Source organism: Triplophysa dalaica, chromosome 13 (assembly GCF_015846415.1).
Source record: "Triplophysa dalaica isolate WHDGS20190420 chromosome 13, ASM1584641v1, whole genome shotgun sequence".
Classification (NCBI taxonomy): Eukaryota; Metazoa; Chordata; class Actinopteri; order Cypriniformes; family Nemacheilidae; genus Triplophysa; species Triplophysa dalaica.
This window is the reverse complement of record NC_079554.1, coordinates 16,881,389-16,907,032: the sequence shown is the minus strand read 5'-3', so window position 1 is coordinate 16,907,032 and position 25,644 is coordinate 16,881,389. Positions and strand designations below refer to the sequence as shown.

The following is a 25,644-nucleotide window of genomic DNA, read 5'->3' as shown; positions in this document are numbered from 1 at the left end:
TGACCAACTAAAACCTGTTCTAAAGTCAATGGGGCAATATATATTTGTTTGGTTATTTAAAGAGCGTGCTAGTACCATGTACTCATTATAACATGTATACACTCTAAATATTACACATTGAGGGACATAAAGCATGCAAACGTTCAAATTTTGAACGTTAAAGGTGCAATGTGGAGAAAAAGAAGGATCTGTTGACAGAAATGTAAGAGGTGCATAAAACCCTTACATAATGATGTTTTTACCTTACAATGAGTTACTTCAATCACATACATCGCGGGTCACCCTATGTGGAATTCGTCATGTTGTGCCGCCATGTTTCTACAGTAGACTAAAACTGTCAAACTGCTCAAAAGAGCACATTTTCTAAATATGTTATCTTCTTCGGAAAAAAGGAGCGAAAACGTGATGACATCTTTGTCTTGTGTCAGCCACCTTAGTGCTCCGAAAGAAGGGGTGAGTGGTGGACTGAGCAGGTTGGTTGCAATATACAGTCGTGGCCAAAAGTTTTGAGAATTACATAAATATTCGTTTTCAAAAAGTTTGCAGCTAAACTGCTTTTAGATCTTTGTTTCAGTTGTTTCTGTGATGTACTGAAATATAATTACAAGGACTTCATACGTTTCAAAGGCTTTTATCGACAATCACATGACATTTATGCAAAGAGTCAGCATTTGCAGTGTTGGCCCTTCTTTTTCAGGACCTCTGCAATTCGACTGGGCATGCTCTCAATCAACTTCTGGGCCAAATCCTGACTGATAGCGACCTTTCTTTCATAATAACTTCTTGGAGTTTTTCAGAATTAGTAGGTGATTGTTTGTCCACCTGCCTCTTGAGGATTGACCACAAGTTCTCAATGGGATTAAGATCTGGGGAGTTTCCATGCCATGGACCCAAAATTTCAACATTCTGGTCCCCGAGCCACTTAGTTATCACTTTTGCCTTATGGCACGGTGCTCCATCGTGCAGGAAAATGCATTGTTCTTCACCAAACTGTTGTTGGATTGTTGGAAGAAGTTACTGTTGGAGGGTGTTTTGGTACCATTCTCTATTCATGGCTGGGTTTTTGGGCAGAATTGTGAGTGAGCCCACTCCCTTGGATGACAAGCAACCCCACACATGAATGGTGTTAGGATGCTTTACTGTTGGCATGACACAGGCCTGATGGTAGCGCTCACCTTTTCTTCTCCGGACAAGCCTTTTTCCAGATGCCCCAAACAATCGGAAAGGGGCTTCATCGGAGAATATGACTTTGCCCCAGTCCTCAGCAGTCCATTCACTCTACTTTCTGCAGAAGATCAATCTGTCCCTGATGTTTTTTTTGGAGAGAAGTAGCTTCTTTGCTGCCCTTCTTGACACCAGGCCATCTTCCAAAAGTCTTCGCCTCACTGTGCCTGCAGATGCGCTCACACCTGCCTGCTGCCATTCCTGAGCAAGCTCTGCACTGGTGGCACTCCGATCCCGCAGCTGAATGCTCTTTAGGAGACGATTCTGGCGCTTGCTGGACTTTCGGGGACGCCCTGAAGCCTCCTTTACAAGAATTGAACCTCTTTCCTTGAAGTTCTTGATGAACCTATAAATTGTTGATTTAGGTACAATCTTAGTAGCCACAATATCCTTGCCTGTAAAGCTATTTTTATGCAACGCAATGATGGCTGCACGCATTTCTTTGCAGGTCACCATGGTTAACAATGGAAGAACAATGATTTCAAGCATCACCCTCCTTTTAACATGTCAAGTCTGCCATTCTAACCCAATCAGCCTGACATAAGGATCTCTCCAGCATTGTGCTTGTCAACATTCTCACCTCAGTTAACAAGATGATTACTCAAATGATTTCAGCAGGTCCTTTAATGACAGCAATGAAATGCAGTGGAAAGGTTTTTTTGGGATCAAGTTAATTTTCATGGCAAAGAAGGACTATGCAATTCATCTGATCACTCTTCATAACATTCTGGAGTATATGCAAATTGCTATTATAAAAACTTGAGCAGCAACTTTTCCAATTTCCAATATTTATGTAATTCTCAAAACTTTTGGCCACGACTGTACAGCCTCTCCACTAGATGCCGCTAAAATCTCCACGTTGCTCTTTTAAATGGTCAATTTTTTCCTAAAATATACTAAAGTATTACAAAACGAGCATATATGCGCTTTACAGCAATCTGTGATATATCTGTAGACAAATGTATATTTTGCTTCTTACTAAATGAAGCCTCTTCATCTTGTGATTCATTTTTATTTTACAGTATTTAATTTGTCAATGACAATAGATAGAGATTTTGATTCTAGTCTTGCCAGCAATACTGAGGAGTATGACAAATTTTCAAAAACAATTCAGTCAAAGGTGACTATTGTGTCTCTGATATATAAAACTAGATTTAGGAAAGGTTGTGCTAAAAACTATATGTATCTCCATAATCTTAAATGTGTCGCTAAACAATTCTGCCATTTTAATTGATCATTTATTTTAAAGTTGTTAAATTTTGGAACGCATTTATAGTATGATTAAGTCTGTGTGTCTTTGCTGTGGTGTTATAATATTTTATCGGTAAGTTGTATTTTCAGTTAGATTGGCACCATTGATGCAATGGTCAAAAACTCTCAGAATGAACCAAAATTCACTTAACGTTGAGTTGTTACCGACATTAAACATTTCATATACTTGTTTTCATTAAAGAATCAATAAAGTTACAAAAGTCTACCAGGCTGCATTGATGGTTCTGCAAAAGTCACTCGTTTCAAGTGTAGTGTACAACACAATTTCACTAAACATGCAACCCATTTTTGATAAAACTGCCTTCTCACAAGTGTGGTATGTGTTCTGGTTTATAGGTCTGGTAGCACTATAGCAGACTACACCATTAGTGCAACATCCAGCGATCTTAATTTGACGTATGCAAACATACTGCTTGCCAACAATCTCAGGCAGGCAGGAATCCCTGTAGATGCCAATGCTTTTGCTGAAAGTGGTAAGGGTTGGGACTTTCTTGTTTGAGTAATATACTAATTATTTATGTTCTTGTTTTACTTGTTTATGTATCCATTACCCTCATACACCCGTGGTTGGAGCTAAATTGTTGTTCCCTTTCTGTCGGTCTCTCGACGTTGTGTCGAGAACGACAGATGGGGTTCGCCCTTGAGAACCAATCAACTCTGACTACTATAGAAAAGGCCAATGAAATTTGGCGAATGCAATTTGCATGCCGGGCTCCGCCCCCGGAAATCCGGTATAAAAGGAGGCCGGCGTGCAGCATTCACTTACCTTTTGTTCTTCAGAGCCATCGCTCATGAGTACAACTCAGGATTCAATCCTCTACAACTACACGCTGGTGCTACGACGTGTTACAGCGGATCGTCCCTTCCTGCAGCGACCTTCCCCTGGGCGTCTCGGCGGTTCCGGAGGTGTTAGAGATTTTTTCTAAAAGTCCTTTTCAGGACTGACTGAGCATTCTCCAGCGCGGCATGTCCCACTGTTCTCTTGGGTGCGGCACCCTCATCGAGGAGGGGGATGGACACGATCGCTGCATTAGATGTCTGGGCGTCCAGCACACTGAAGCAGCGTTCGTTGACACATCTGCCTGCACTGCGGGCAGATTGTCATTCAGAAGTTGCGGTCACGGGTGGCTGTCTTCCTACGGGAACCAGCCACCATTTCGTCTGCTACCCGGGCTGTGACATCTGTGGCTACGGCCCCGATGACCACCCACGTTAGCAGCGTTAGTGATACGGGGAACTCTGCGAACGTAAACCCGCCAGCCAAGTGCTCACGGGCCGATCGCACCCCGATTCGCTCTTCTGAACGTTCCCCAACCGGCGGTGGCATACCGTCCGGATCCTCACGTACACACTCGGAAACGATGTGTGACGTAGATGAGATGTCGCTCGCAGCATCGGAGGGAGACTGGCATCCGACTCTGCCGAATCCAAACTCCACCCCCAGCGGTCGAGTTCAGGAGGAAGCAGAAGTGATGTCATCCGTGCTAACCCGGGGATACGTGGTTCCCGAGGTCGGTGTGCGGTGCAAACCGCGCCCACCCCGGGTGCCATGTTTTTCCCGGAGGTGCATGAGGAGCTGTGTAAAACTTGGAACGCTCCACTCACGGACCGTTCCAGTGAAACCAGCTCCGGCTCCCTTACTTCCCTCGATGGTGAGGCAGCCAGGGACTGCGTCGAGATCCCCCGGGTGGAACGTCCGCCTGCGGTGCACCTGTGCCGCGGACGGCTACCACCTGGGGGGGGATCGACCACTCCTACCGTCCAAAGCACGTAAGACTTCGGCATCACTGGTGTCGAAGGCTTGCGATGTTGCGGGCCAGGCTGCCTCCTCTCTCTATGCCTTGGCCATCCTGCAGGTCCGCCAGGCCAGGGCGTTGTGAGGGCTCCACGAGGGTAAGGCCGACCCGGGTATAATGCAGGATCTCCGTGCCACCGCTGACAGCGCTCTACGGGCGACTAAGGCGGCGGCATGGGCCCTGGGTCGGACGATGTCCACGGTAGTGGTCCAGGAGAGACACCCCCGGCTATACCTTGTGCAGAAGAGTGACAGCAAGGAAGTCCGCTTTCTTGATGCACTCATCTCGCAGGGTGGGTTGTTGGTAACACCGTCGAGGACTGCGCTCAGCAGTTTTTTGACGGCGAAGCAGACAGTGGCAATTAACCACATTTTTTTCACGCCGCGACTCGGCCGCCTACAGGCCTCCGAGATCTCACGTGACGTCTGCTTCCCTGCAACCCAGGACCCTTTCGACATCGGCTCCGGTTCCTGTGCCCCCACAGGCGGCACCCCGGAAGCAGAGGTCGAGGGGGAAACCTCCACCCCGTCAGCAACCTCCTCGCGAGAAGGGACACTGACGGGAAGACCCCAGGGAGAACAACATCGGGCCCGAACCTTCACAGCCACGGCTCTGATCGGTCGGTACGGGACGACTCCTGCCTCGTCACCAAAGCCGGGCCCTTGTTAGGGCTTGGCGCCCACTTACTCACTGAGTTTTCTGTTCTCCCCGGGTTTACTTGCAGCCGATCGCACACTCCACTGGACTGTGCTCGGCGAACCGACCTCACACCCTGGCGAGGCGTGAGGTCGTACACATACGACAGCCGTCACCACTCTCAAACCGACAGTGCGTGCCGTTGTCCCGCCAGGCAGGTAAGCAGGCGGAGCAAAAACCTTCCCTCCGGGGACTCCCCGCGACATGGTTAGCTCCGCCAGCCGACGAATCACCCCCCGTGGGAATGATGAAGCAGACCGTCCCCTTGGTCACCCTGTCACAGTCCCTGGGAGCTCGAGAGCTGCCCACACTGTCTCGCTGGCTAATGAGGGCGGTCCGTCTTGGTTACTCGATCCAGTTCGCCAGAGACTCACCAAAGTTTCGGGGCATCATCTCTCCCTCTGTCAGAGGCAGGGACGCCTCCGTACTTCGGGTAGAGGTCACCACCCTTCTGGAAAAACAGGCACCCGCACTTCATCGTTCCCAAGAAAGACGGCGGGTTGCCCCCAAAGGCTGCGTACCCTGAACAGAGCACCTTCACAAGCTGCCATTCAGGGTGCTCACACAGAGGCGCGTCCTGACATCTATGAGGTGTCAGGATTGGTTCGTGGCAATCGACCTGAAGGACGCTTACTTTCATGTCTCGATCCTCCTCGACACCGGCCGTTCCCACGGTTCGCGTGCGAGAGGCGGGCATATCAGTACAGAGTCCTCCCTTTCGGTCTGTCCCTGACCGCCCTTTCTCCCTGAGAGGAGGAAGGCGAGTGGGTACTAAACTATCTCAGCGACTGGCCTATCTTGGCACACTCGCGAGATCTGTTATGTACACAAAGGGACCTGGTGCTCCGGCACCTAGGTCGATTGGGACTCCAGGTCAACCAAGAGAGGGGCAAGCTCTCCCCAGTGCAGAGCATCCTCTTTCTCGCCATGGAACTCAGCTCTGTCACCATGTCGGCACACCTGTCCGCAGTTGTGCCCAACCAGTGTTGAACTGTCTGAAATGAACATTTTAGGCAGACAGCGGTCCCCCTGAAACAATTCAGAGGCTCCTGGGACACATGGCGTCCTCGCGGGTTAATACCCCTCGAGTTGATGCACATGACACCGCTCCAACACTGGTTTCAGAGTCGAGTTCCGAGGAGAGCGTGGCACACCGGCAGCAGGCGCATGGTGATGCCGCCCTGCTGCCGACGCACCATAACCTCTAGTCTTTATGACTTTTTCGACGGACTCAGGTCCCTCTGAGCAGGTTATGAGGCAGGTCGTGGTGACGACTGAAGTCTCCCTGCAGGGGTGCGGTGTAGTGTGCAACGGGCACGCAGGTGGGGTGTTGGATGAACCCCCGCCTGCGCTGGCATATCAATTGCCAAGAGTTGTGGGCTATGCTACTTGCACTGAGCAGGCTACGGCCTCTCGTGCGAGACATGCACGTGCTGTTCCGAGGACAGCACTATAGCTGTAGCGAATACAGATCGTCAGGGTGGCGTTCGCACACAGCAGCTAAACACAACTTGCTCGACGCCTCCTCCGGTGGAGTCAACAGGTGACTCGTTCCCTGCAGGCCACACACCCCGGGCAAACTGAACTAGACAGCCGACGTGCTTTCTCGCCAGTTTATGCCTCGTGGAGAGTGGCGACTCCACCCCCGTGCAGTCCAGCTCATTTGGAGGCTGTTCGGGTAGGCCCAGGTAAAACCTGTTCACCTCCCGTAACACCACCATTTGCCCGCTTGATAGTCCCTGCCCTCGGCACGGATATCCTTGCGCACAGCTGGCCGCGGGATGGGCCGAAGCACACCTTCCCCCCCCCAGGAGCCTTCTTGTACAGACTCTGTGCAAGGTCAGGGAGCAGGAGCACCAAGTGTTATTGGTTACACCACACCGGTCTAACCGCACTTGGCCTCAGAGCCGATGCTCTGGACAGCGACTCCCCCTGAACCATTCCCCTGACAGAGGACCTGCTCTCTCAGGGGAAGGACACGTTCTGGCATCCCAGATCAGACCTCTGGAACACCCATGTCTGGTCTCTAGACGGGACGAGAAGATCCTAAGATGGCTACTCCCCCTATACGGCTGAGACCATCACCCAGGCTAGGGCCCCATCTACTAGGCGGTTACACGCCTCTAGACGGTGCCTCTTCTCGTCCTGGTGTCTTTCTCAACGAGAAAGACCCACTGAGGTGCTTGATCAGGATTGTGTTCCCCTCCTCACGAGACTGGAGACTAACATCTCCCTTCCACACTGAAAGTGTATGTAGTCGCTATTGCCACTCATCACGACTCAGTCGGTGGAAAGTTTCTAGGGCAACACGACCTGGTCACCAGGTTCCTAAGCAGCGAGAGGGCGGAATCCGCCTCATCTCCGCTCCATACCCTCTTGGGACCCTAAGTGGTCCTGGGGAGCCTCAGGGCCCCCCAAAGAGCCCCTCGGAGGTTCCGATCTTCCTCATAGAGTAAGACGGCCCTCCTGACGGCGCTCACTTCCTTCAAGAGGGTAGGGGACCACCGAGCATCCTCCGTGTCCCTGGATTGCCTTAAACTCGGCCCTGGAAACTCTCACGTTATCTTGAGACCCAGGCCCGGATGCGTGCCCAAGAAGTTCCCACTACTCCCTCCGGGGCCAAGTGGTGAACTTGCAGGCGCTCCCCATAGGGGAGGAAGACCCAACCCGATTAGTGTTGTGTCCAGTACGTACTGGACCGCACGCAGAGCTCTGAAGCTCTGACCAGCTCCGTGTCTGTTGGAGGACAGCAGAAGGGGAAGGCTGTCTCCAAACAGAGGCTGGCGCACTGGGTCGTGGACGCCGTTACGACGGCATTCCGATCTCAGAATCTCCCATGCCCATTGGCAGTGAGGGCTCACTCCACACGGAGTTTAGCCACCTCCTGGACACTGGCAGAAGCGCCTCTCTAGCAGACATCTGTAGAGCTACGGGTTGGGCTATGCCCAAACACCTTCGCAAGGGTTAACAACCTTCGCGTAAACCCGGTGTCAGCCCACGTCCTGCGTGGCGACATGTAGGACTGGCATCCGGGGGGGCGTATGCCTGCGAAAGCACCTTTCCACCCTCTAACAGGTTGGGTCAGTGTGCTATTTACCTTTTCTTCTTACCCGAACACATCGCTAAGAAACTGGTACCTCACCAGCCTCCCTTCTTACCCAGACACTGGTTAAGAATAGGCATTCCATCCATCACCAAACAAGCACCCCCTGGGGGCTGGCTGGGCAGAGCAGCCTTCCCCCTTAGGCCGGGATACCATGTGAGCTATCACAGATAGCTCTAACCGGACCTAGTGCTACCGGACGTCTGTAACACCCCCTCCGTGGGCTGTTCCGTCTGATGTATCCTCATGAGAATGGTTCCCACTCCTGGTAACCCATGAGCTTCCCCAGGTGGGCCTCCACCTCGCGGTTAACTACTCAGTCCGCACGTTCCATGCGTTCTCCTCCAAGGACGAGACCATACCTATATCCACCATATTCCTCCCCACGGGTAGGAGGTGGCCTCTGTAGCGCTTCTCTGATTAAGAGTCGCGCTTACCCGGTGTAAACTGATCTGGACGGCCTCTCGCCTATAGAGAGCTAAGGCCCCGTCCGTGAAAGTTACCGGTCAGGGCTGTACCCATCTTTCTCCAAGAAAGCTCTGGAACCCCCCGACCACCACACTGGAAGGTTACAGTCTCACGAAAGCTTCGAGATGACACGCCCAGGCTTGTTACCGTCGCTTCGCTAGAGATTGTGACGCGATACAGCGTTGTGGCGTTTTCCATAGGCAACCCCATCTGTCGTTCTCGACACAACGTCGAGAGACCGACAGAAAGGGAACGTCTTGGTTACGTATGTAACCTCAGTTCCCTGATGGAGGGAACGAGACGTTGTGTCCCTTATGCCACGAACACGTATCGTATTCTGCTGCAGTTTGAGAGGTCTCAGGCTCTTCAGAACAAAGGTAAGTGAATGCTGCACGCCGGCCTCCTTTTATACCGGATTTCCGGGGGCGGAGCCCGGCATGCAAATTGCATTCGCCAAATTTCATTGGCCTTTTCTATAGTAGTCAGAGTTGATTGGTTCTCAAGGGCGAACCCCATCTGTCGTTCTCGACACAACGTCTCGTTCCCTCCATCAGGGAACTGAGGTTACATACGTAACCAAGACGTTTTTAAAGTGCTTTGTCTTTTACAGCTGAAACAAGCCTTTCCAACACCACAAATAAATTATATCCCTTCCAGAGGGTGGAATTTAGATGTATACACCCAGTGAGGGACGGAGCAATAGAGGGAGAAATGACATGGATGGTTAATAAAATGAATCCTGAATTATATCCTGCCAGATACTCTATAATGAACAATGGTAGAACTCTCATTGTGAAAAATGCCAGTGAAAGTGACACAGGTGAGTCACACACATCATTCATGACAAAGTAAATCTCCTGTTGTTATCAATTTTAGGTATACAGTTTCTTCACTTGGAACATTAAAACTTTACATTTACGAATAAAAAATAGGGTAAACAATCAACTGACAGGAATATAAGTATACACATTAATATTGTTTTAATGTTTCTACTTGAAGGTAGATACTCATGCTTCATCAACAGGAAAGCAATATCTTATATTCAATGGCAAGACATTGTTATTGAGCAGCGTTCCAATATTGAAGTTGAAAATGATAAAGTATTTAATTGTAAGGATCAGACAGTCCAGCTTAAATGTTGTGCTGCACAATACAGTATTGAATGGGACCCGATTCCTGATGGTGATAAACTGAAAATTTCAAATGTATCAGTGTCACGGAACCGGTTGCACGTAAGTGTCCTCCAATTCAGAGACACAATAGCACAGAGCTGATCGTATCTATTGATCGTACGGGCCAATCCGCTAAGAACTATATGTATCTGACTCGTTTCAATTCTACACAGAACATTGAATGTTAAGGTTCTGTATATGGAAGGGTTTAGACATCACATCATTGATGAGTAAAGGAGAAGACAAACGCCATTGTCACTCACCAACGTAAATGACAAGCTTCAAAAGACACATAACACTGATCTCCTTATCCTTTTCAATATACTTTTCACCACTGTGGCTATCACGCTGTAAAATGCAGTTTTGTAATGCCGACTGTCCCAATGTGTCATAAATTAAACGCTATTGGTAATTATAAAATGGAGAGGTGCCTCTCGATGTGTCTTGCGCTCTCTGCATTTCTCAGTTGAAATTACGTCAACATATCAAATAATGCTGCTTGTTCCAAGGCATTTCAGTTCGCCTTTAAACTTAACACTATAACAAATTGCTGTGTGTGTCAGTATGAATGTGTCCAAGCACACCTTATCTTATGAGGGATCATCAGTCTTATAGTTGGGGCAAATGTAAATGCCCCTGGGGTGCAGGCATTGTGGGTTCAGACTAACAAACACACTTTGCCTAAACTTATTTTGACCTAGACCTTGATATTTGAAAATCCTGTTTTACGTAACTGTTACTTTCCCCACCCACGCAGCCAGCCGGTTTTCATAACTGTAATCTTTTCAGACAGTGCTTAGAACGTTTCAGCTGGATGGTGGAAAGGCACTCTACATTACACTGAATGCTAGCAAAGTTATTAATATTAACAAGATGTGCCACTGCTATTACAATAAATGATGAGAAATGCGACGCACAACATTACTGATCTAGCGGAGGAAGTCCCGTCTTCCAGTGAAACGATCCAATCGTCAATCAGTTTTGACTGACGTACCTCTGATGAGGGGCTCTTGTAAGGGATGGGTCCAAGTTATGGTGTTTAATTCAAGTAGATTTGACTGTGGACTTGCTTTTAATTGCTATTCGTTATTGCTATTCTTTATTTCTAACCCAATGTCAAAACTCTCCCTGGTCTCCCCCTACACTAGATAAAAGTTTTTTTTTGTATTCTTTCTATATTTTCTGCTCTGTAGGCATCATACAAAGTAAATAAATACCTTGCATCCAGTGGCAAGATATTGTATTAGAAAAAGAACCCATTATGGAAATGAATATGAACATGGAAGGGCATAACATACTGTGTTTAAGCAGGCCACAGTGGCTCCTGAATGGCAATGTAAACATTTCAGGTCAGTTATGGATCATAGTTGGCATCAATCTCCTGGTGTGCCAGTTTAGGCTGCATATGCACTTTCAGTCACAGTTGTGGTGTCACCACATTTTCTCAGTGGCTTACTGCATACTGTGTGAGTCCCCACAAACAGCCTGTGTTTCAGAGTTACTCAAACATGCACCATGAATTAGTTTGAATTTGTTATAAAACAGATTATATTCTATATAGAATATATATAACAAAACACCAAAATTTGGCAAGTGCAGGTGAGCTGATGCAGTCAAAGAGTGTGAGAATGCCCATTTGAGTTTAAAAGGTATGTCTACACACCATGTTTGTGGTGTACATACAACACAAGGAAATCAGATCCTGCACTTTAATCCTGGATAAGTTGACAGTACTCAAAGATCTTGATGCAACTCGAATGCAGGCAAGCATGGCGGACATCTCTGCGTCAGCTTCGTCCTACGATCAACTGGCCGAAACCAGGAGCTCCAGGGAGTCTTCAAAGTCCGATTCCAGGGAGTCTTCAAAGTCCAGCAAGTCGCCTTCCAATGCTCCAATGGAAATCTTATCCACATCACTCACCTGCTTGGGTCTGCTATGGATAAGTCAACTGCCGCCCATCGGAGAAGTGTTTGGTGAGTGTGGGGGGGCATGGACGGTATGCGGCATCGGCGCCAGATCACCATAGCTGGGTCCAAAGAAAACTAAGCCACCCGTTACCTCAACAGCTTGATCGACATATGCTCGCAAAGGCATGCACGAACGTTACTTCAGCATGCTGCCCAGAATGTGATGCAGGTTTCTTGCCCATCGGGTTCGAGGACAAGGAACCCGCATCCAAGATTACACCGGTAGGACATGCTTGGCGACATGTGCATGCTGTAGCAAATTTCAGCTCAAAACTAGGTCCGCTACCGAAACGCCCAGGGGATGTTGCATATAGGAGGATGAGTCCACTGCTTTGTGTCATAGAAACTCCAGTAGGGAGATCAGCGAGATAACAATCAGCATTTAATGCCTTGCAGGTTCCGAAGAACAAAAGGTGAATGAATGGGCAAGCAATCTTCCTTTTATACCCATATGCAGGTGGCGGAGACTGGCATGCCATGCCATTCGCCAAAGTCATCAGCCTTTTAAAAGTACAATCAGATATAATAGGTTCTCAAGTTCAAACCAGAAAGGGAAATAGTTTATTTCTAATATTTTCCTTTCGTGATTGTAGCAAACCAAATCCACTGAAGACAGACACGTGGCAGATCCAACACAGGGGTTAAGTGAAACTGATTTACTTGAAACACGGTGTAATGACAAACATCCACAGGAAACACATACAACATCCAGGAGTACATACAACATCCAGGAGTACATACAACATCCAGGAGTACATACAACATCCAGGAGTACATACAACATCCAGGAGTACATACAACATCCAGGAGTACATACAACATCCAGGAGTACATACAACATCCAGGAGTACATACAACATCCAGGAGTACATAGAACATCCAGGAGTACATAGAACATCCAGGAGTACATAGAACATCCAGGAGTACATAGAACATCCAGGAGTACATAGAACATCCAGGAGTACATAGAACATCCAGGAGTATATAGAACATCCAGGAGTACATAGAACATCCAGGAGTACATAGAACATCCACAGGAACTAGAAACTCTAAACTCGGCAGTGAGGGGAAGTATAACAGAGTATAATACAACGAGACCTGACCAACACTGATGGTGAGAGTGGTGGTTAAATATTGAGTGGATAATTGGGTGCAGGTGTGACTGATGGAATACAGGTGTGAATGATCAGTGTAGATGAGTGAGTGCACAGAGTTCTGGGAAGTGTAGTGTAACTTAAAGTCCGGGGATAAAGTGCAAGGATATCCAGGGGGAGACGCTGTTGCCGGGGGCGTGGTCAAGGCCGGTCTTGCGGGTGTTATAGTGATCATAAGCGGTTCTTTTAAATAATATGCAAACACTGTTATATCCATCCATGTCAATAAATAATAAAAACATTCTGCCAACTAAAAAAAGGTAAAAAAACAGGACAACTTGCTTTTGCTTTTTCAAACCGTGTTTAGATATTAGAAGTTATCATGTCTGACGTTAAGATCTCTGGCAAAATGTATATGCTAATAAATAAAAATGATGTTTGTTATATATAAAGAAACAAAAAGATTTAAAACGATTTATAACAGAGGGGTGCCCTATTTGCCCAGCACAACCAACCGCCCCACACAGCACTCCCCCGGAGGCCTCCCAGATTTTGGTACACAAATGTTGACAGGTATGGTATTACTCTACCATCTATGTGACTATGTTGCTCTATGACTATTAACTATGTTGTCGAACCAATGTGGTTCAAAGAACTGATGTGCGAAAAAGTTGCTATGTTTTCAGGAAACAGTCATGAGTGACTAGTTCGTTTCTCGTACGATGCATCACACTATGGTGGTTTACCACCGAGTTATGTCGTTGTTCGGGAAACGAACCTCTGATCAGTTGTTGTGTGCAAGATATTGTTGTGTTTTGTATTCAGCCATACTGAACATATCTGCATATGGTTTTAATTTCTGACATAAGAGAAGAGATTAATGAACAACAAAAGACTGACTTTAGAATCTGAACTGGAGAGTTGAGTTGCAAGACAGGGCTGATGGCAATTTGGATATTTTGTCAATTCTGTAATCCATTTTTATTTCTGTTTTGTTTTGTATTGTTTACTTTCATGACTGAATGTGTCCTATTTAGGTGTCATTGAAGTGTGACACAGAGTTGTTAGGCGTCATCACTAAAATATTTAGTTATATAACATACAAGCAATTTTTAAGACAGGGTTAAAAGATGTCTTAACCTTGCTAATGTCTTAAAAAAGACACAACAATAAAAATGTACTCACCCTCAGGTGGTATTAAAATAATCTTGCTTATTCTAGTTCATGTGCCCACTGTCCATGTGTTCGTAACCGCTATTAAAAGCTCAAAGTTATGAAAATTATTTTATCATTTACTTAACTTCTTGTAATTTGTCATCTGCATAACACAAAAGGACCCAATAGTGGCACATATGACTTCTCAGTGATTCTGTGTCCCTACAATTGAAGTCTATGAGTGACACTGTTGTTTGATTACCAACATTCTTCAAATGATCTTCTTTTGAGTTACATAGAAGTATGAGTCATATACAAGTTTTCAACCACATGATAGTGAATAAATGAAGACAGATTTTTTTTGTGTGAACTATACATTAATTGTGTTTCTAAAAGCCATTTATAATGACATAATAAAGATAAAGGCCTACTGATGGCTTTGTTTTTTAAATTAGTCTTTATTCAAATCCATTCAAAATAAATTCAACCCTTTTTGAGCAGTAATTAAAAATCTAGTATTTGCAGGGGCTTTACAGAAATCTGTGATACCTCTGAAGATTTATGTGTGCTGAGATTTTTGGGTCAAACTTTTTTCTCCACTGAGCCCAAATGACAAAAGTTGTACCGTAATATGCATCTTTTTCAATCCAGAGCCGAGGCAATAATTTCACAGGTTATAAAATATAAAATATACAGTTATGTTCCCTGGGATTAAAATAGTTGGTGTGTCAAGCATGACAATAAGAAACATTTTTTCACTATTAGAGAACACTCCTTTTCTCGTATGTGAACTAAGGCAGTAGGTGTGTACATGCATACTTTACATGTTCCAAGAAAGAAATGCATTTTATTGTGTTGCATTTCCCAATAACTTAATAGAGCACAAAAATACCAAAGAGAAACAAACTAGTTTATTACGTTCAACAAAGGTCCAACTGTTGTGGTGTCTATGTGACTCAGTATAGGTGAAACCGAAGAGGAGCTAGTCAACGTACTAATGGGATCACCTGAGAACTGTTTTACCCACGTCAGGTAAGTCTGCCGGAAATTAATGAATTTCTTCTCTGCCAAATAAATGTGATGTGTTGGTATGTTTATACTGTTCGTTACAAGTTTCTAAAAAAACACACTGTACTGTGGAGATATTCTTACAGTTAATGTATCCACAGTCCACAGTATTAAATTGTCCTTTAGGTTATTTATATTGATTGAGATAATTTTTTTAACTGAAATTATGCTTTTTTAGATGATCTCAGTCCAACGGTGTGACACACACATAATGTTGAAGCTATGATCCAACTTTGTCAAATACTGAAAATAGTACAGAAAATAGTTTTTGTAGTTGCCATTAAACAAAATCCATTACTCTGTTGTCCCACAAAGCACTGGGATATTATCATTGTTGTGTTTACTGATGTATTAATGATTTATTCATGTTGATTCATTAATAATGTTTTTTTTTTCTTTTTCTTAATATTCTTCAAGAGCCACAAAATTCACAAACATATGAACCTACGTTAATTCCTACTTCAGTGAGAAACATGGCTGGTAAAAGTATTTTATTATAATGAAAATCATTTTTACACAACCCTTGATTTGACCAACCAGTAGTCCTCAGTCCTTGACTTGTATCTTCTTGCAGTTTTTGGTTCTACACTTTTATTTTAAGCAAATCTTATTGTTAAGCCAGTTGAGGTGTTGATTGAATTATGCACAATCTTAATTTACTTCAGCCTCATTTTGAATTGACAATTTGAAAAACTCCAGTGTTTGCCACCTTATGATGGCATTCATGTGCACTAAATTGGTCAATAATGTGTAATCCTTCTGAAGTGACTCAAGGGTTTGTTCAGATACAGTATTTGCATAATATAACATATAAGCAGATACACAATCCATTTTTTTCCTTAAAAGCACTATCCAACTGTAATAACTTTTTTTTAAACATTGTGCCTTTTTATTTGCAAAATACAGGACAAATATTTTGGGATATTTTGGTACTTACAGTGGCTGTCCTACTTGTCCATGTGTGTGAGGCTGAAGCAAATTATTTCGCAGAAACAACAAAGGCTTTAGAGGTGAACTTTATTTTTATTGATGCATTTGTATGTACATATAAACGTATGTGTACAACTTTAAAGGTCCAGTGTATGATATGTATCGGCAGCTAGTGGTCAGGTTGTGAATTGCAACAAAAGACTCTATTCACCACTCAACTCTCCCTTTCGAAGCACTACTGTGTTTGTCCGATTAAGGCTACTGTAGAAACAAGATGGTGAATTTGTTGCAAGGGGACCCTATGAATATGTAGAAATGTCTCATTCTATGGAAATAAAACATAACTCTTCTTTATGTAAGGTCTTCATACACCTCTGAAGACAAAATGATGTAAATCATATTGCATATGATTTATAGATCATTGTCTATAGATCCTCCAAAAAATGAAAAATATATACATTGGACCTTTAAATTAAAATCTATCAATAAATCTATCAATACACATGTATATTTCATTTCATTTTAGTTCAGCTACGTGTATTCAGATGAACCTGTCCATCACATAAAACGAAGAAGCACAGGTCTGATTATTGATTTATGTCATGTCGTCTACAGTTTCTCCTAATAACAGTTTGATGTTACTTCTTGGAGAATATTGTGTTCACGCCTGACCCCTCTTTACATAACTTTATTTAAGACACAAATTATGTTGCAAATTAAAGCTAATATTGTGTACTGATTTGGGAACGGCTTTTATTGACAAATTGACGTTGTTCATACAATTCAAAGTATGTAATGTTTAGTTTACATAACATTGCTTTGAAAATTACAAAATGTATGCAGTAATAAAAAATAAACCACTCATTTTACGTTGCTACAACTATTGGATTATTTACAGAGGCACACACAGACTATATTGTTGAAATTGAGATAAATGCATCAAGCATTTTTGTGATCGATGAAATTAAGAAAGAGCTGAATAGGATTCAAAACGATCCCCCAGTTGCCAATCTGACAATATTAGAGACAAACTTTACGACAGGTAAAAAATATCACATCACCTTCTGAACAAAAGTACAACAGTCACGACTTTGCAGTTTGACATTACAAATCTGTTTAAACAAATGTTGTTTTCTTTCTTAGTGTGCAGCTTCTTTAACTCTATATACCAGTGCAGATGTGAGGCGGAGTATTTCTGGCCCTGTGCCATGTGTGAAAACAATGGAAGCTGTAACACAGCTGATGCAGCTGATGCATGCAGCTGCATCAAAGCTAAACCAAGTGGACAGTTCTGCCAAAAGAAAAGTAAAGAAGAAATATGTTTACATTTTGGCGTTTCTGTTTGTTAACATGCAGAATGACAGAACTGCTTACAAATTAGTTCTCTTTTACTCATTGCCAAAAGGTAACCCAGCATGTACACAACCAACAACAGGTATGAAAACTTTCCAGTAAAAACTTCTCGTCCACTGCAATTACATTTTACTGTTTAACTTCCCTTCAGAAGAAAAGTAGCGTTAAGATTTCACAATTATCTATGATTTGTGGTAATTGTAGTTCACCATATCTAGCTAAAATTCAAAATTCAAGTGCTACAAACATTCAGCATGTTAATCACCTAGGGACCTTCTGGTGTCTTTAAATTTAAATGTAAAAAAAAATGTTATATGTTTGCCTTTGGTAAACATTTTAATACAGTGATTTTTTACCCCACGACCACAATCAAACAAGCTTTTGCTCTGCTCTACTTGGCTACATAAACTTGACATACTGGTATACTGTCTTTGTTTTAATGTTTCATAGCACAAGTTATGTGGTTCCTTTTTGTACTACTTGATTGAGTGATGCAACATTGATTCTAAAGTGCACAGATATTTTTTAATTACCTTTTATTAATACTATGACACAAAATATATATAATGTCTTAACATAGGTTTTTTATTAATGTATAGTCCCACCCCCTCCTGTCTACGGTAAAGGTAAGTCCGCTCATAAATGTATATTTCTGGTGATTTCATTTTATTTTGCATGATAGTGTGTAATGAAATTCTTCTTTACAGTAATTAGCATGCAATTGAGAATGAGAAATAAAAGATTTGATACCAGCCTGACCAACCCTAAGGACCAAGCTTACAAAGACCAAGCTGAAATAATTATGTCAGCGGTAAGTATTTTTTATTTAATATGTTTCAATCCTTTCTTTAGTTGAATACCCAAAATTAATTTACGTAAAAAAATGTTGCATTTTTTTAATTTTAAGTCATCCAAATAACTCCTACGTATTAACACATGTCTTCTGAAATAAAACAATATGTGTGTGGTAGAAAATTATAATACTGTATTTTTAACTGATTTAATATACAAATTGAAATGTTACAATCAAATATGGTGGCACTTCAAAAACCTGCAAAAAAGTCTCATGAAGATTTGAACTCAACTTTATTCACAGAGCGCTTTATACAGTTTTTATTGTTACAAAGCAGCTGCACATGAGACATATTGACTATGAGCAAAATAATTAAAGTTATACCTGTCAAAACAAGAAAAAGTTGAAAACACAGAAGACAGACACACCCACCAACAAAACACTCTGCACCTCGCACTAACACACATTGACATACACACACATGCGCACACACACGGATGCGCACGCACACACATACAGACAAGCACGCACACACACAGACATGCACACACAGACACGAACGCACAGCAAGTATACATCTGGCATTATATGGCATTTGGGTAAACTATTCCTTTAATTGAATCCACCGGAGTTTGTGACAGCAACCATAACAAGTACCACGCAGAATGATGCATTTAAATCTCAACTGTATATGTTTAGGCATTCTATGACTGTCAGACTTTGGAAAGTGTGTCATTCTAAACATTTCTGTTTTTACAGATTAATAAAGGTTATGGAAGTTTTTTTGGCTACATAAAAAATTCAGTGAAAGTCATCGGCTTCAGGTAAGAAGGATTGGACACAAAATTAACATATAAGGTCATTTTCAATAAGGTGTTAAACATAGAGCCTTTGACTTCTCATTCAAATATATATAATACAGTTGTCCTCGATTGCTTAAACACATTTCTTGAAATTATGCATCGTATTCTCAAAACATTAAACACAAATCCATAACTTCTCACCCAATTCCCCAAACTTCCTTTTTTCAGGTAAAAAATTAAGCTCTCCTCTCAAAACCATTCAACCTTGCTGAAAGAACAAACTTTTCCCCCTGATATGACACAAGCCCTCAAAATCATCCACACTGCAACATAGTTTAGGCCCTGTTGAGATCAATTCAAATCAATGTTACTAAAACCTCTTATTGTGATTCAAGAATAATTTGACAGCTTAGTGAATATTTAACACAACAGAGTGCACAAAGAGCAATGTGCAAGTATAAGCTTTAGGGAAAAAATTAAATTAAAAAAAATTACACTACTGTAAAGTCGATGTAGATGATCTTACATGACAAGAAAATTTCTAAAACCAAAGAACAATATGAACTGGTCATTCAACACAATACAGCATACAACTGTACAAATTACATTTACATTCAGGAGTTCAGGCCACTTACAGAGAAGGTAAAGGAAACAATACAGTGAATTGATTTGTCAATAGGAGGCAAAGTAAAAAAATATGGCATCCCGTGTTTTTACAAGTCGGCGTATTGTTCTGAGAATGTGTTCATAGTTGTCAGAAAATGGTGAATTGTATCAAGAATTGTGTGTTAGCAATCGAGAAAAACTGCAACAAGTATTCAAAGCTTAATTCTATAATACATTTATTAAAGACTGTGAATACTGGTTTACCTCTGTATTGTTCTGTACATGTTTTGTACAATATATTTGATCATGCCGGGTGTGTCAAAATTGCAGTCTTATTCATGTTGTGTCTATCTATAATATCTATAATAATGACTACATAACATATTTCATGGTTAAAGTTGTCAATTCCATTTATTATTTGTGAATAGTTTTAAAGTATCACTGTGGATGTTTTTGTACTCTCTAGGCCTGGCAGTGTTATGGTAGACTACACGATAAATGCAACAGACAACAGCTTTGATTTTAAAGCGGCAAACAGTATTGTTACCAACATACTAATGAATTCTACAGATAATTTTGCTCAATCTGGTAATTGTTGTCAGTGTAATACTGAAATATTCATTATGTATGTAGCTACTGGTGTGGTTGTTTGTTAATGTTTGCTGATAAGATATGTTTTATTTTTTAGAACCAAAGCTTCTTAACACAACCAGAGATGCAGTGTATCCTCTCCAAAGTATGACCCTGAAATGTCCAGAGTCGACAGTTATAAATGCAATTCAATGGAGTGTGAATGAGAAAGAGCCAGACCTCGACAAATACTAAATTTCAAAAAATGGTGTAACTCTCACATTGAAGAGTGCTCATGAAAGTGACAGCGGTGAGTCTTTGTCTTGTTTGTGATTTCTTACATGACAAAGTGATAGATGCTGTGGCAGCTTATTTCAAAAAGCAGGTTTCTATGAAACCGAACCATAGTTTGATAGACATTGTACTAAATGTGATAATGCTCTACTGCAGGTCAGAGGTTAATCTGGTTTACCTCCTTAACTCCTTAAATTAATAGAATCAAAAAATAGTCTCTGAACCGCAAGGAACATGAGACCCGTGATAGACATTGGTCTATAGGCCTATATCATACTGTGCACAGTATGCAAATACCCAGGCATGCATATTCAGTGATTGATTCCAGTTGTCCTGATAACAATTTAGGGGCCCTTCTAAGTTTATCAAGGTGACGAGTATACAGTAGAGCTTATACAACATGCACAATTGTGCAATTGTCCAGCAATGCACTTAGCCCTTTATTTACAGCGTGATACAATAGTTGTATTGAGTGTAGTGTAACATGTTGTCTTCAATTTCTATTTTATTGAGAACCTCATAGAAGTCAATGGAAGTTAGCCCCATGAAATGAAAATTACTCTATTCTGTTTATTTCTTCCAATTGTAGGCAGATACGCATGCACCCTAGTAACTGATTCAATCCCCATCATCCAGTGGCAAAATATTGTGATCGAAAAACAACCCCAAATAGATGTAAAGGGTGATGATTTACGTGTTTTTCCCTGTGATGGAAGGACTATTCAACTAAACTGTTGTGTTAACACCAACCATTTCATTGAGTGGGTCCTGCTAGGCAAAGTTGAAACATCAGGTTGTACAAGCAGATAGATGATGCATTTTTGTAAATGCTATTATTTACAGAAAAATCTCCGGTGTTCTGAATGTGCAAATTAGAATAAATGTATTTCACTGTTTTCAACCAGGGCTAGGTTGTGTTACATTTGACTACAAAACTGATAATGTCCTTTGTGGGGAGAAAATCTTCACATGTCGACTCCAGGGTTTAGAGCAACTCTATAAATACAGTTATAGCATGCGTGATGTCACGATTGAGACAAAAGCAAAAGGTCAGTCTTTAGTTTCATATTCTTCAAACGTGTATGTTAAGTGACCGCATTAGGTCAGTTGAACTTGACTTTCATCTAGTTAGAATGTGAACAATTCACAACCACTGCAAAGTACTGAACTGTATGTGACTGGCAGCATGTGTACAATAATTTATAGACTTCGCACAAAAAGAAACAACCTTACCAGGTTCTTGGTTTAAGTATTAAAAATATGTAATTAGATACTTATATACAATATAACAAAGATAAAGAGATCACTTTAGAATACGTACGTACAGTATAAAATAAAAAACATAATTCATGTTTTGGTGGCACTCAATGAAACATTTTCAGATCCAGAGTATACCTGTGAAAAAAATGTACTTGGAATTGGAAAAGAAAATGAAACAAAAGAAGGGCCATGTGATAATGGCATGGAAGGAAACATTACATATAAATGTCAGAAAGGAACATGGAATGAAATACAGGACAACTGTGTAGTCAAAGTTATCGATGACCTTGAAACTGAATCTCAGGTAATCTATTCCAAAACCTTGCCAATCCTTCCCACAGGTAACATCAATTGTTTTTCCAACATTCTTTATGTTAGGCCCGGAAGACCTATCGTTTCATACAGTCATATGCACGATAATATTGGGACAATTTTGCTTTTGCGATAACACAATATCGATAATATTGTTACATCCTTAGCTTTTCATAATGTTTTTCAATATCTGCATATCTGTACTTTGTAATGTAGGTCTTGGATGAGAAAGAAATTCCAAAATTTGTGGAAAGCCTCAGTAATGCTACAGAGAAGAGTAATTCTATTATAACCAAGTCTGTTGCAACTGTCCAAACAGTTGTTGACATTCTCACCACAATTGCTGAAGTCTCCGAAAACATCTTTATACATAAACCTGTGATAGAGGTATGTGTATTCAACGATTGTGCAAATGTTATGTGAATTTTATAAAATGCATGATTTATTTATTTAATGTAGGATAACATGCATTTCTTCTTTTGCAAATAGCTAGACAATAGAAGTGTTTTCAGCTTTTCCTCTTATAAGGCCATCAGTCATCACAAATTCACCCATGAAACAGCCTGTGTCTTGTCATAATCAAACCAGAATACTTATTTTTATATACTTTATACAGAGATTTAAGATATTTTTATAGCAAGCTGGGACTGATTGACATATTTTATCATTGTTCTATAATTACCTTAATTGTAATGAGATTATGTTTTTATTGTTTCCTTTTTCCAGGGTTTCCTTACCACGGTAGACAATATCTTATCAGATGAATCCGCAAACACATGGGAACAATTGAACAACGGCAACCAGGCAGAAAAAAACACCAGCGTTGAACTTCTGCAAGCTATTGAGGACATAAGTAGCCATCTGTCAGCTGGGAATTTTGACATAACAAAACCAAACATTCAGCTTAACAGAAATGTAACTGATGGGATATTGACAACGTTCAGTGTCACATCTCAACTGCAAGACTCAACTTCACAGATTGTGATACCAAATGTTCCTAATTCAACGTCAATAACCATTATTATCTTCACAGACATTGGCAATGTTCTACCTACTCGCAATACTTCTGTTATTAACACCGGAACATCAGTAAACCGCATTAATGGAGACGTGATTGTTGTTCAGGTCGAACCACCACTGAACAACATTTTGTTAACTTTTGACATAAAAAATACATCATTGGGAAATCCTGAGTGTGTCTTTTGGAACTTTACTCTTGACCGATGGGATTCCACAGGATGTAAAGTCAAGTTCTATTTAAAGGAAAATGTTACGTGTGAATGCGACCACACAACCTCTTTTTCAATCCTGATGTCACCGTTTGAATTTACAAACCCTGAGGAACTCAAAGCCTTAGCCTATATAACATACATCGGTGTTGCTATTTCAATAACCAGCTTGATTCTGTGTCTCATTATTGAGAAGATTGTATGGAAGTCAGTAAAGCGTAATGACACGTCATACATGCGACACGTCTCAATAGTCAACATCGCTGTGTCTCTGCTTATTGCAAACATCTGTTTCATCATTGGAGCTGCAATCGCAGATCAAGACATAAAACAAGGGCTGATGATCTCAGTGGCTCGCTGCAGTCCAGTGGTTTTCTTCATGCACTTTTTTTATCTTGCCGTTTTCTTCTGGATGCTCATTTCAGCCCTTTTGCTCCTTTACCGCACTGTTGTGGTCTTGGCTCAAATGTCAAGGACTATTATGAGGGTCATTGGCTTCACAGTTGGTTATGGTGCACCTTTGCTCATAGCGGTTATTACTGTCGCATCCACAGCTGGACCTAAAAACTATGTCTCAAAAGAAAACGCATGCTGGCTGAACTGGACTGAATCTAAAGCTCTGCTGGCATTTGTGATTCCAGCTCTGACTATCGTTTTCATAAACCTTGTGGTTTTGATTGTGGTTGTGTGCAAGATCTTAAGGAGGGGGGTTGGTGCTGCATCTCAACCAGCTGAAAGACCTATCTTCATAGTCATTGCCCGATGTTTGGCCTTCCTGACTCCTATCTTTGGTCTAACATGGGGATTTGGCATTGGAACCATGGTGTCACGTGACTTTGGCATTCATGTGGTGTTTGCACTCCTAAATTCACTGCAGGTACCACTTTCTGTCTCTGTGACATTTATTATATTTATCAATGTTATTTATTATGTTTTTCAAAGCCACTTTATTTATTTATTTTATAGGGATTTTTTGTGTTGGTGTTTGGAATACTTTTAGACGGCAAGGTATGAGTTCATTCTTTTGCATTGTGTGCATTGACAGACACTCCTGTGATTCTACTGGGGTTGGATATGATTAAAAATAACTATGTTATTTGTTATTCACAGAGGCTTCCAACATATTCTTTCATGTTAACTATGAGTCTATTTCTGATTGCAGGTCCGTGAGGTACTTGGAGGAAAGCTGTCACTGAGTAGCCTAAGTTCCAGTCCTACCAGGGTAAAATCTGTTACAGTTTATAAAGTACACTGCATGTCTTGCTGAAAATGAGTCCTGTAAAAACAGTTTTTCCCTCCAAAGTTACTTGTTTTCTTGTAAATTTGCAGTCTTTTTCTGTAATTTTACGTTTTTGACTGAATTTCAATAGTACATGAAAAAATACAAAAACACAGTTTTTTGACATTATACGTGAAATATTTTTACAGAGTAGTGCTAATCTATGTATTTTTCCACCTGATGTATCTTGACTCTGACATTTATACATTTCAGAGCACTAATCCAGGAGTGTCATCTTCAAGTGGACTGGGACTCTTTGCAAGACTGCGCAGAAGTGAGTAAAACACTTGCAGTACTCTGGAAAAAAAAATGAATCACTTGTTGTTCTTCTCATGTTTAAATCACACTGGATTAAAGATTTTGCAGAATGAATAAATGCACAGGATATGTTACGACAGTTCTTGAATAACATGTAACCATCTATTTGCAGATGTGTACAACGTATCTAATCCCAGCTCATCTCGACCTACTAACAGCTCCGGTGCTTCAGAGAATTTAATGAATCCCTAATTTATCATGTTATTATATTCAACCAATGTCATTATTCAAAACGATTTAATCTGTTACGATGATTATTGTAAAATGAGGTGTACATTTTGTCATTTAACAAACTATTAATTATGTTGTTAGTGGTTGATAAGCACTTTTATTTAATTCATTTTAATCATACATTAAAGTCATAGCAAGTTAGCAACAACAAAAAACACAACTATTGAACAGTTCACTATTAAGGGAAAAAGAAAACACACACTGACTTCGGGTAAGCTATCAGGATGGAACGAGTAATTACTGCCATATATTGTTACAGCTAAATGTTCATGGGTTAGTTGAATGTTTAACTGCTATAGCAAAAACTGCTATGTTTTTGATATAATAACTAGGTGTTTGAAATCAATATACCCACACTTGTGTATTGTATTCACTTTATATTATAATATTAAAATAAGATATTTTAATTAGTTGAACATTGTTGTCCTTTATACTGTTTTGACATCGTGTTCTTCATCATCTGGAAATATAAACAAAAACTGTATCAAAATATTTCACAATCTGGTGGGTGAGCCATTAGTTCTTAACCATATTAAATATATTTGAACACATAACCAACAAATATTTAACTGAAGAAATCTTTTATACGCACAATAAAACATACAGTATTACATTTTTCCATTTCTTTTCATGACATTGGAGTTACACAT

At 41.6% G+C, this 25,644-nt stretch overlaps 1 protein-coding gene across 1 annotated transcript; it reads left to right on the top strand.

Annotated features, from left to right (window-relative positions):
* Window positions 1-14,861: 14,861 nt before the first annotated feature.
* Window positions 14,862-25,404, top strand: LOC130433961 (adhesion G protein-coupled receptor F5-like). The gene is made up of 21 exons (XM_056763769.1): window positions 14,862-14,980; window positions 15,434-15,496; window positions 15,923-16,026; window positions 16,473-16,527; window positions 16,845-16,988; window positions 17,090-17,251; window positions 17,352-17,381; window positions 17,899-17,925; window positions 18,007-18,110; window positions 18,852-18,916; window positions 19,968-20,089; window positions 20,190-20,324; window positions 20,955-21,158; window positions 21,271-21,414; window positions 21,748-21,929; window positions 22,154-22,324; window positions 22,664-24,043; window positions 24,133-24,174; window positions 24,329-24,388; window positions 24,659-24,719; window positions 24,876-25,404. Exons 2-21 carry the CDS (start codon window positions 15,490-15,492, stop codon window positions 24,953-24,955), a joined length of 3,279 nt encoding a protein of 1,092 aa, XP_056619747.1. The 5' UTR covers window positions 14,862-14,980; window positions 15,434-15,489; the 3' UTR covers window positions 24,956-25,404.
* The last annotated feature ends 240 nt before the right edge of the window (window positions 25,405-25,644 follow it).

Coding starts and splice junctions, on each gene's coding strand:
- LOC130433961 (XM_056763769.1), top strand. Junction 16,989..17,089: donor AGAGACAAACTTTACGACAG/GTAAAAAATATC, acceptor TTTCTTTCTTAG/TGTGCAGCTTCTTTAACTCT. Junction 21,415..21,747: donor GATTGAGACAAAAGCAAAAG/GTCAGTCTTTAG, acceptor AAACATTTTCAG/ATCCAGAGTATACCTGTGAA.